At 40.3% G+C, this 12,578-nt stretch overlaps 1 protein-coding gene across 1 annotated transcript in view; it reads right to left on the bottom strand.

Annotated features, from left to right (window-relative positions):
• twr (signal peptidase complex catalytic subunit SEC11 homolog C twr) overlaps positions 1-12,253 on the bottom strand; it is a 105,627-nt gene extending 93,374 nt beyond the window's left edge. Inside the window, exon 1 of the mRNA XM_027356103.2 lies at positions 12,113-12,253. Coding sequence (XP_027211904.1) covers positions 12,113-12,163 — 51 coding nt within the window. The 5' untranslated portion in view covers positions 12,164-12,253. The remainder of the gene's footprint in view (positions 1-12,112) is intronic.
• Between the last annotated feature and the right edge of the window lie 325 nt (positions 12,254-12,578).

Below are 12,578 nucleotides of genomic sequence, written 5' to 3'. Positions count from 1 at the left end.
ATAAATAGAAAAAATAAAATTATAATGTGAAATTAATTAAAATCAAATTAATGGCATGAAATACAGAATATGTATACAAATACGAAGAACAAAGTTCATGCATGTTGCACTGCAACGTAAATGAAAAATATGTCTACTTTCCAAAATAGGCTGATGATGCCACTCTGGCACAGCTATTGAATGTTAATGTTGATTTACTACCCTTACTACTCTTTAATGATTAATGATTAATTATAACCTCTATAGCTGACACATGCTAATGCTAGATAATGAGAAAATAATAATAATAATAATAATAATAATAATAATAATAATAATAATAATAAAGGCAGATGTAGAGCTGATATTGGGTCATTAAATGGTGTCATTTCAAACATGAAATGCATGATGATCCTTGCCCTTCTACCTCAACCATTCTTAAGAAACCTGTTTGAAAATAAAGATGAGATGGAAGATGTATGATGGGATACTATGATAGGGAAAAGGGTAAAGAGGGGGTGCAAATGAAGTAAATCAGAGATAGTAAAGGAAAGGGTGATTAGATGAAATGGAGTGTATCTGTGGCTGAGGAAGCAATAGGAACATTATTAAAGGAAAACTGGCAAAAGAGCTATTGTGAAACAATCATTGAGTAATACAGGAAGAGATGGCTATTGGAGATATAGCATGAGAAGAATCTGGGGAATGAGATAAGGGGATTGGGGAAGATGGTGAAGTATCAGGAAGAATGTCAGAAGGGGAGGGATACAGAGAAAAACATTATTGTGGCAAGGAAATTACATGAGCATCCAGGTGGGAGAGGTATGGATAATGGGGAATGTAGAGGGAATGGTGCACATAGAAGAGAGGATGGGGTGTGATGCAAAAGATTGGGAGGAAGAGGGGACAGAGAAACTTGAGGGGAAGGTGAATGGATATCAGCAAATACTTTTAATGTAGAAGGAATAGGAACAGAGGGACTGGAGGGTGGATTTCATTTATAGTTCAACTTGTTTCTGAACTCTTTCACAACATTCTGGTGAAAACCATCTCATACTAAGATTGTTATGATCCTAGGGATAACATTAAAATCTGTGAATGCAATAACCATGTCCCAGTTGCAGAAATATGCCAGAGGTTTATTACTTACCCTTATTTCAACCATAAAGGTTAATGTTTGAAACAAATAAATGTACATGTCATCAAAGGTCATATAGCACTATGTTAAAATATTGTGGCAAAAAGGGCAAAAAAGAATTAACAATTAGGATAAAATATGTTAGATGTCAAAGGTTATAGTGTGTTAAAGGATAGTATGATAGGGAAAAGAGTAAACAGGGAGTGCAAATGAAGTAAATTGGAGAGTAGTAAATGAAAGGGTTAAGGGCATTGGGTTCCTGGATGAAATGGAGAGTATTTGTGGCTGGGGAAGCAATATGAACAATGTTTAAGGAAAACTGGCAAAGAGCTATTATGAAGCAAATCAACAGGTAATATGGGTAGAGATGGTTATTGGAGAAATAGCATGAACAGAATCTGGGGAAAGTGGTGAAGTATCAGGAAGAATGTATGGAGGGGAGGGATCCAGAGGACACTATTGCAACAGAAGGGATTCACATGAGCAACCAGATGGGAGAAGTAAGGATAATGGAGAAGGAAGAAGGAAAGGTGCACATGGAGGGGAGGATGGGGTTTGTTGGAAAAGAGTGGGAGGAGGTCTGAGAAATGAACATTCTCATGTGAAGAGAAGATGAGGGGATAGATGTTCCAGAAGCAAAGGGAGAGGAGGGTGTAGAGGATAAAGTGGTAGAAGAGGAAGGTGTAGAGGATAAAGTGGTAGAAGAGGAGGGTGTAGAGGATAAAGTGGTAGAAGAGGAGGGTGTAGAGGATAAAGTGGTAGAAGAGGAGGGTGTAGAGGATAAAGTGGTAGAAGAGGAGGGTGTAGAGGATAAAGTGCTAGAAGAGGAGGGTGTAGAGGATAAAATGGTAGAGGAGGAGGGTGTAGAGGATAAAGTGGTAGAAGAGGAGGGTGTAGAGGATAAAGTGGTAGATGATGATGGAGTGGAACATTAGGTTGTCTGGTATGACATGTAAAGCGAGGAGGTGGGGAAGGCATCGAAAGGACAGAGATTGGCTATCTGGATTTAAGACTGGAAAAGGAATCTGACAGGGGGAGAGTTAGAGTAAAGGTAGGATGCTTCATGGTAGAGGGAAGAAATATTGGGGGAGATGGTGAGATATCTTGTGAAGATGGGAGGGGAGCAGAACAGAGGACAGTTCTGGAATAAGTATAAAGAGAAAAACCTTGTCATTGTGCTTCATGTCTAGCCTCAAATAGGGTGAGACACAGTTTGAATCTGAGAACTGTTACATCACATTTATGGGGGTTCCCATGTGGGGAAGCCTTTAAATTTTTCTTTTCACATGTGTCTGCAAGGTTGATCCTTGTCCCAGAGGATTATGAATTATGTCATGGAAAAAATGTGTATGAACATCAATGAATTTCTAAGACAACTAAATATGCTTTTTTCAAAATTTGATTGTTTCCTCTGAAAAAAAAAGTAGAAAAAGTCATTATTAATCTTTTAACAATTTCCAAAAATTTGTATAAAAGCAAAATTTCAAAAATACGATATGAAGTTGTGTGCGCATTTTCACATGGTTTCCAAAAATATATCCAAAATTTTAATTGGATAAGAATTCTGGGATGAAGGATCAACTGTAGCTTGAAAAAAGAAAAAATTGAAAAACGGGCAAACAAAAAGTTGGATACTGGAAAATAATTTTCTGTATTTTTTAATCTATTAATCTTCACCATTTCATTACCATAGAAATTACTATCATCACTCTTTCAAATGCACTTTGCTGCTTAAAGTTATGATCATTAGTCTCCGAGTTATAGAAACAAACAAACAAAAGACTCCCAAGAAAAGGGGCAAATCCTGACCCAAGACAATATGACTGTTATATAAAATCAGTTGTTTCTTGTTTTATATCTCTTTTATTAATATCTTCTAAGAGTAAACATTCGTTTACATGTGTATACGCATGTAAATCATTGTTAAAGTACATATACTTGCACGTGAATATGTGTACATACACATGTACCCATTAGATCTATAATGATTTATATTTATTATTTACTTCCTTTTTATTCCAGCCTACTCTTCTTCCACATCTTCTAACCACGTGATTCCACCTTGAAACAAGCAATAAACGTTTAGTCACAAGCCGAGTACTTGGTATGAAGGGACAATGAATTGTTTCTTGTTCGTTATAAATAACTGTTCAGAAAACGTTGATATATCAAAAATATTTTGAAAATCACTTACATTCATTTATCGTGGACGCTTCTTCCTATGATGTAACAATATGTATCAGACATTTGCAGGTCTATCTGAGGAGTTTTCATGAATAAATTATATCATACACTTTCTTTACATTTATCTTTTCCATAAAATGGATTTATGACATAATGATTAATTGATTATTTAGTTTCAAATGAAAGCACATCCTTAAAATTATTGCAATCAGAAAAGTTTAAAATGATGGCGACACTAGGAAATCTGTCGGCTGGGTCTCTTCGAGACAGCCATTGACGCTGACAAGTACCCAGCCCTTCTAAATATCAATTCGTTGCGAGTTTATTTTTAGAGATACAGACCTGTAACTGCTCATGTCTTACCATCAAACCCTAATGTTTAATGTTTGAAAAAATAAATGTGCAAGACATCAAAGGTCATGTAGCACTATGGTAAAGTATTGCGTCAGAAAGGGCAAAGGAGACTTAAAGATTACGATAAAATGTGTTAGATGTCAAAGGTTTAAGAACGTTATAGGATAGTAGGGTAGTGAAAAGGGGGAAATGGGGAGCAAATGAATTTAAGCAGAAATCAGTATAAAGGGGAGGGGAGGGCGATTTAGTGAATTATAGTGTATCTGTCTCGGGGAAGGTATAAGAAAAATGTTAAAGGAAGAACAGAGATAGCTGTTGAAGAGTTAGAGAAGAATCCAATTGAGAGGGGAGGGTGTTACATATCAAAGATTAGAGGGTGTTGTAGGAGAGTATGGTAATGAAAAGGGAAAGGAGAGAAGCAAATGAAGTAGAGTTGTGATTAATAGGTGGGAAAGGTTAAGGAAATACAGGAATTAAATTAATTGCATTGTAATTGTGACTGGGGAAGGAATAGGGATAATAGGTGACAACGGTAGTTATGGTTGTCTAAGTAGTAGGGGATTAGGTATCTGAGGGTTGAGATAACGGATCAGGAGTAGGTGAAGGAGTAGTGTCTGGGGGTTCAATAGGGACAGCGGGGTCTGAGGAAGGGTATTGTGATAAAAGAGATTCACATGTGTATCCAGTGGGGAGTGGGAGGGATTGTAGGGAAGGATGTTTTTTTTTTTGTTTTTTGGGGGGGGGGGGGGGGGGGGTAGTTTGGGTGGTTGAGAGAATGAGGTATTTTGGGAAGGGGTTGGGGGAATATAAGGGGCTAGAGCAACTGAGTGAATTAGTGTATCTGTGACTGGGGAAGGAATAGGGACATTGATCAAGGAAAACAGAGGTGGCTGCTGGAGAAGTAGGAGAAGAATCCAGAGCTTGAGAAAGGGAGACTGGGGGAGGTGGTGAAGCATTACGAAAAATGTCTGAAGAGGAGGGGTCTGGAGAAGGGTACTGTTATGATAAAGGGGATTTGTGAGAGTATTCAAGTGGGAGCAGTAGAGAGGGTGGGGTATTTTGGGAGGGTGTAGGAGGAAGGGGGGTAGAGGGAACTTGAGGAGGAGGAGGATGGATATCTGCAAATACTTTAAATGTAGATAGAGTAGGGACAGAGGGATTGGGGGGTGGATGAGGGAGCAGATTATTCTCTTGGCTCATCTTTAAGAAGTTTTGGATGTCTTCAAGGGTTTCTGGAGGGGAGTTTGGTATAGAGGACTGAGAAACAATGGTTCTCTTCGAAGGAGGAGAAGAGGAGATGGATATCAGAGGAATAGATGAAGAGGAAGGTGTGGGAGAGGATGTAGTAGGAGAGCGTGGAGTGGAACGTTTAGGTTGTCTGGTACAACTACTGAAGTGAGGAGAAGGGCTAGGTATCCGGGAAGTGGTAGAGATTGGAGTATCTGGATTTAGGATGAAAAATGGATTTGACTGGTGGATAGGGTGAGTAGATATAGGACATAGGTTTTGGGTATAGGGAAAAGATACCTGGAGAGATGCAGAAATATTTTGTGTAGATGGTGGGGGAGCAGAGTGTAGGACTGTTTTGAAATAAGTTGAGAGAGAAAAACCTCTTCGTCACACTGCCTGTCTGGCTTCACACAGAGTGAGGCCTATTTTAAATCTGAGGATTGCTACCTCATTCAAACTTATAGGCAGGGCAGCTCCTATAAAACACATTATGGGAGTCTCCATTATTGGCACATGTACATGACTGAGCAGGGCAATTTGAAAGGTCATGACCAGGTTGGGCACATAGAGGGCAGCGGGCTGTTGAGTGACAATATTTGGCTGGGCGGCCAAAACGCCAACATTTTTGACATTGACAAGGAAGGGGTTGATACTGCCGGACATGAAAAGATAATCCACTAATATAAACCTCATGGGGGATGTCTTGTCCATGGAAGCTAATCTTGGCAATACTGATGTGGGATTTACTTTGGCCTCTAGGAGGAAGAGTGTAACATTGTATTGCCACTGCATCATATTCATTAAGGCAGGAAAGTAGGTCATTTTCACAGTCTGACCAGTCCTTGTTATACATGGGAATAAAAACAGTTCCAGTACAAGTATTAAGAGTTGGTTGAGCTTTGGCAGGAATGGGTTTGCCAGTAAGGTCAGTTAGGGTAGATAGAGCTTGGGCTTCAGATGAAACTGTGACAAGGGGTGAATGATCAAAGTGACTGCAAAAGGTAACCTTGCCTACTTGTTTCTGAATAGGGGGCTGTGGGGAGAATCACAAAGAATTGATCCCACTTGGCTGGGCCAAACAGAGTACCCAGAAGGTATGCAGAGGTAGAGGTAGTAGAAGGACGAGGGCACGAGAAAGATGGGGTGGTGTGAAGTGGAGTAATTCTGCAGGGAGAAGGACAATAAGGATGAAGAGTAGTAATAAGGGAAGAGGGGGCTGACATTGAAGAGAGTTGTGTAGTTGGGGATGAAGACGAGAATGTTGGGGATGAGGAAAAGGTATTTTCTAGGGGTTGAGTAATAACCTGGGTGATTGTTTCAGAATGGTTAGAGTTGTTTGTAAGCGTTGAAGAGGGGGTATTAGCATCAGTGGTCGGAGCCATGGTCAAAGGAGGGGCAGGGGTCAGAAAACCATCAAAATCAAATTCAGACAGGCTATTTGATGAAGGGGCAAGCCTTAATGCCTCTATTAAGGGTAACAAATTTTCATTACTGGCCATGGTGAGCCTGAATAAACTTGGGGGAAAAAAAATGGTCTACCCCTTAGGGTCACCATAAGGGGTAAGGGCTAAGTAATTAACCAAGGGAATACTGTACCCATGGCTCCCGGAAGCTGTTCGTGACTGACACAAAGCCAGCCTTTCATCCTTTCAGCACGGCTCTCATACCTTAGGAGTGGGATAGAAGAAGGGACTAAAGAATCTACGGAAGAGGAAAGAAGAGGAGAAAGGACCAAGTAAAATTAGTTGAGACAGGGGCTGAGGCCCAAGGTAGGGGTAATCCTCTACATTGGGTCTCAGTCCCTGTCTCTTAAACCCTCCCACAATGACAACGAGCTAGGTTTTGGGAGGGCATCAAACCCTGAACATACTCGTGTGATTAATTTGTGAAAATCGAATCATATCTGCTTTATTTTATGAGAAAGAAACTTGAAAAGTCACGTAGTAAATTTTTTATTTATCTTCGTTTTTCATACCACATATATCTTTCACTTTGAGAAGCAACTGTTATAATAACACACTTTTATCTGCCTGTGATCCAGTTCAATAGGTGATGTCATCATACAATGCATCATATTCAATCCTGTAAAGAGTGCGGAAAGGTGAAAATCGCTGAGACAGTGGCAATAAGACTCGGAGTTCTAGCCATTGCCTAAATTTTTCATTGCAGGAGCTTATATTCCCATGGATAATTCTATACTCATATACAAATATGAAACTAACCAAAACTCATTTTCGACCATTCCAACCCCAAATCCTCGACTCTCACCCTTACCACGAGGGATGGTCCCCTAAAGGAAAAAAGAGTTAGCTGTTGGAGAAGTAAGAGGAGAAGAATCCAGGGGATGAGAAAGGGGGACTGGGGAATGTGGTGAAGTATCAGGAAGAATGTCTAGAGGGGAGGGGTCTGGAGAACGACACTGTTGTGACAGAGGGGATTCATGTAAGTATTCAAGTGGGAGCAGTAGAGAGGGTGGGGTATTTTGGGAGGGTGTAGGAGGAAGGGGGGTAGAGGGAACTTGAGGAGGAGGAGGATGGATATCTGCAAATACTTTAAATGTAGATAGAGTAGGGACAGAGGGATTGGGGGGTGGATGAGGGAGCAGATTATTCTCTTGACTCATCTTTAGGAAGTTTTGGATGTCTTCAAAGGTTTCTGGAGGGGAGCTGGGTGAAAAGGACTGAGAAACAATGGTTCTCTTATGAGGAGAAGAGATAGATATCTGAGGAGCAGAAGAAGAGGAAGGTGTAGGAGAGGATGTAGGAAGAGAGGGTGGTGTGGAAGGTTTAGGTTGCCTGGTGCAATAAATAAAGTGAGGAGGAGGGTTTTGTATTGGGGAAGTGGTAGAGACTGGAGTATCTGGATTTAGACTGGAAAACGAATTTGACTGGGTAGGATGGTTTAGGGTACAGGGAAGAGATACTGGAGATGCAGAAAGACTGTTTTGAAATCAGTTGAGCAAAGGACTGTTTTGGAATAAGTTGAGAAAGAAAAACCTTGTTATTGTGCTTCTTGTCTGGCCTTATGTAGAGTGTGGCCTAGTTTGATATGAGGACTGCTACCTCACATTAAAGCTTATAGGCAAGGACGCTCCTTTAAAATATACTATAGGAGTCTCCTCAACTGGCACATGTATGTGACTGAGCAGGGCAATTTGAATGGTCATGACTAGGTTGGGCACATAAGAGGGCAGCAGGCTGTGGAGCGACAGTGTTTGGCTGGGTGGCTAAAATGCCAACATTTCTGACATTGATGAGGAAGGGCTCAATGTGGTCAGATATGGTAACACAATCTACCTGTATAAATTTCATGGGGGAGGTCATATCCATGGAAGCTAAATTTCACTACTGCCACTGCATAATAATCAGCAAGGCAGGATAGTAGGTCACTTTCAATCTGACCAGTCCTTGTTGTAGATAGGAGAAGTTCCAGTACAAGTATTAAGAAAGGAGTGAGGTTCGGCAGGAATGTGTTTACCAGTGAGGTCAGTTAGGGTAGACAGTACACGAGTTTGGGATTCAGATGAAATTGTGACAAGGCGTGAACAATCACAGCAACTATGAAAGGTCACCTTGCCTACTTGTTTTTGGAAGCACTGTTGAAAGAGAAGGGTATTCCCAGAATAGGGGGCCGTGAGGGGAATCACAAAATGAGTAGTCAAAAGGTTTGCAGAGGTAGAGGCAGTAGAAGGACAAGGGTGAGAAGAATATGGGGTGGTGTGGAGTGGAGTACTTATGTGGGGAGAAGGACAATAAGGATGAAGAGTAGTAACAAGGGATGACAGGGTAGACATTGAAAAGGACTGTGCAGTAGGAGGAGAAGAGAATGTTAGGAGAGAGGAATGGGTGCTTTCTGGAGGTTGAGTAATAACCTGGGTGGGTGTTTTAGAATGAACAGAGTTGTCAGTAAGCATCGAAGAGGGGTATTAGTATCAGTGGCTGGAGCCATTGTCAAAGGAGGGGCAGGGGTCCGGAAACCATCAAAATCAAATTTAGATAGGCTAGTTGATTAGGGGGCAAGCCTTATTGCCCCCTATTGATGATAAAGAATCTTCATTATTGGCCATAGTGAGCCTGAATAAACTAAGAAACAGTCTGCCCCTCAGGGTCCCCATAAGGGGTAAGGGCTAGGCAATAGACCAAGGGAAAAACCTTGCCCATGGCTCCCGGAGGCTGTTCATGACTGACACAAAGAAAGCCTTTCATCCTTACAGCATGGCTCTCACACCTAAAGAATGGGATAGAAGAAGGGGATGAAGATACAGAAGAGGATAGGGGAAAAGAAAAGACCAAGCAAAATTAGTTGAGGTGAGGGCTGAAGCCCAAGGTAAGGATGATCCCTTACACTGGGCCTCAGAGTCTGTCTACTAAGATCTCTCTTGACAACAATGAGCAAGATATTGCGAGGGACAAGCAAGAGAAATACAGTGATTAGGAGGGGGTCAATGAGGAGAGCCCCCAGGCTCATTTTGTTTCTTTCTGCTGTTTGGATTGCTTTGTTTTTAATCACATCACTTTTTATTTTCTTAGGGGGGGGGGGGTATTTGGGGCACTTGTTGGGCTCATATATCAAATTGGAATGGTTACTAGTCTATTTCTTCTTCATTGCACTGTATATTTTTAAGAATAACCCAGATTCAATGCAATACTAAAAAATAAAACACTTCTCACCGGCTTCCTTTCAAGGAATGGCTGGTTGTAAAGACGCAGTAATGTACTTAGATAGTTAAGAATTAATAAAGTTAATGAAAAGGAAAACTGAAAATATAAAGTACCTACAGTAGATAGAAAACCAATTATAAAGTATAAAACAAAATAAGGAAAGGAAGGTATAAAGAAATATGATATAATAATGGATAACAAAATAATTAATCGGAAATGTTTCCAGGTTGCTTGAAACTGGTCTACATAAAATGTGGATTAACCAAAAATGCAGCATATAGAAAATAATGTAGACATAAGCAAAGAACTCTGGTTGTACAAGGGTGTTGTAAACTTAGTCTCTGAGCTGTAATATGCAGCGGACATTTTCTTCATTTACCAGTAAAGATGAGGATATTGCAGCAAAACTATGTTGTTTCTTACTCGATTTCTTTATCTCCACATGTCACTCTCAGTAACCTATACTCAAATGGCATTCCATAAGCTGCCCTACTTTTCCATTTGACAAAATAAGTAGTGCTACTATGGCACCATAGTGCTCAAATGGATGTAGGTTAGGGATAATATCCATTTATTTAACCCACTAGCGATGGTACATTTCCAAGACAAAAATAGTATTTTCCGGGCGGCTTCAAAATCAGTGCGTGGGCAAGTCTGGGAACCTCCCCACCCGCTGCGCACCACGGGCTACAAAATTAGAGCGCGAGCTTCGATCTAGCGTCACGCCAGCAGGATGCCTGGTAATGTTTACTTTTCTGGCGGTCTCATATGTGGGACACCCATCTTAACCCATTGGCTGCGGATGGCATCATATGATGCACAGTGCAATTGACAGCCGATCCCTTCGAGCAATGGGCGGCCAAGCGGCCTGGGAGCTGAGCGGGCCACGGAATATCAGCCACCAAGCCCGCCACCCCGGGCTAATGTGTGCGATGGGCTGTTTACCGCTGTATGCTTTCGGCGTGTGCTGAAACCAGGCCCGCCACTCTTTCTGAGCACATTTACATATGTTTGCATGTATTTGCATGGGTTTTTGTAGATCTTTGCAAACATATTTTCTCAGATATACATAGACAAACACATATGCGTGAAAGAGGGAAGGCAGCACCGCCACATGCGCACACTCCAGTTCGGTCCCATTTGCTGCCCAAGTCTAAAATAAATAAAACTAGGGGACTACGTGCCATGTTGCAAAATACTGTGAACAATGGGTATTGTTATAATTTAAGAAAAAGCTATTCTCATAAAATGTTTGATATATTCAATGGCAATAATCAATAAAATATATCTTTAGTAATTCTTTACTAGAGACCAGAGACCAAGTCCTCAACTCCAATCATAAACTTTAACTCAATAATCTGCCCGCCAACACCCCCCAGGATAGATTGTCTTCGCCTCAGTATGCATGGCAAGATAGATATGGGCAGTGCCCAAAGGGCACGCCTAGTCACAACAATTTATACTGATATATTAGGTTGGTTTATTGGTCAATACATTTTGGGGGGGATTGGAACGTGTGAATTGCTGTAGAGTTTTGCTGAAAAGTGGGTTGGGTTCACATAGAGTTTTTGGTTTCTGGCCTGTCAGCCTGTAGAATTTCAAAGATGGTGGTTACATCAATAGAGTTTCACTGGCTGATCTTAAGTATTTTTGTGCTAGTTTTACACATTTTTGATTTTGATTTTTCTTATTTATGCCTGTTTCACCCCATAATTTCCCAAATATACTTCATGCCCTCCCCTGCTAACGGGACTATTAAATCAAGATCGTTGATGGTGAAATGGTCTCTGGGAGGGTGCATCGCTCTCTGTAACAATTACCTCAATAGATTTTAATCTTCCCTATCCCTATACATAAACACTAGACATCAAGAGGAATCCACCAATATCAAAACCTATTAAATTTGAGGTGCAGACTGATTCTAAAAATTATTGTTTCTTAGATGGATGGGGGTGGTAATGAAAATCTGTAACAAAATGAAACCTAATCCCTTTCCATCAAACAAATAAATTATGTTGCCATGAAAGTCGTGTTTATTATAGAAGAAAATTTCCTCCTTTTAGCTACTTCCCTTGCACCCATATCACCAATACATATGGATGAACATGATCATTCAATAAAGCAAATGAACCATGACATATATGCCAAATGGCAGAAAGAAATGAGTGTAATTTGCATTTATTTAATACCATCATCCTTGTGTGTTATCACCATTAGCTAATAATATTATATACATTTCATATTTTTCATGGAAGACAAATTCGTTATTATCACTGATATCCAGCTTTAGGTAAAAAGGACCGACTTTGCGAGAAATTTTTTTTATATCTATATATTGACGCTCATTACGTGATGTGTGTGGAATTGTGAAAAATAGAAATAAAACAAAGCACTTCTGATGGATCGAAGACTTGCATTTTCGAGATTATCCTTCAGCAAGCACCGTAAGACCGTTGGCTTGACAATCAGGTCTGACAAGCTGCCGCGTTCAATCCATTTCCCATCTGCTGTTAGAAACTATAGATTTTCGCAAGACTTTTTAGCCTCCTAGCTTTGATGAGTTTACCTGACGTATGTTCATGCGTCTCAAGTCATCTAGAAAGTGTAATTGCAACATGGTGAAATTCTTCAGTTCCCCAAGCTGTTACACAGGTGTTACAGGCGGCCGGGATGTTTACGCTGACGTGCTGTGCCACTTAATGGACTACGAATGCATACTTGTTTTTTATAGTTTATATACAGTTTTTAATCAAAAACTGACCGAAAGGACTAAAAGATCATGGAATGTTATTTGTATTTCCATTATTACTTTCGCGATGTAGGCTTATTGATTGTCTTGTGACTTTACCATGGTGTCTGAAATGTAATTCAATATTCATTGAAATTATACTCAGCCTAAGATTACTTTCCTTTTGTTCTAAAGTCCTCGTGAAAATGTTTAATGTTCGGGAAAACTTTAAAGTTTTGTGACCTGTTACAAGACAAGTAATTTTAAAATTATTCTTAGGTTCGTTATCATCCAAACAAGAACG

Source organism: Penaeus vannamei, chromosome 25 (genome assembly GCF_042767895.1).
Source record: "Penaeus vannamei isolate JL-2024 chromosome 25, ASM4276789v1, whole genome shotgun sequence".
Classification (NCBI taxonomy): Eukaryota; Metazoa; Arthropoda; class Malacostraca; order Decapoda; family Penaeidae; genus Penaeus; species Penaeus vannamei.
This window is presented reverse-complemented; position numbering and strand designations above follow the sequence as displayed.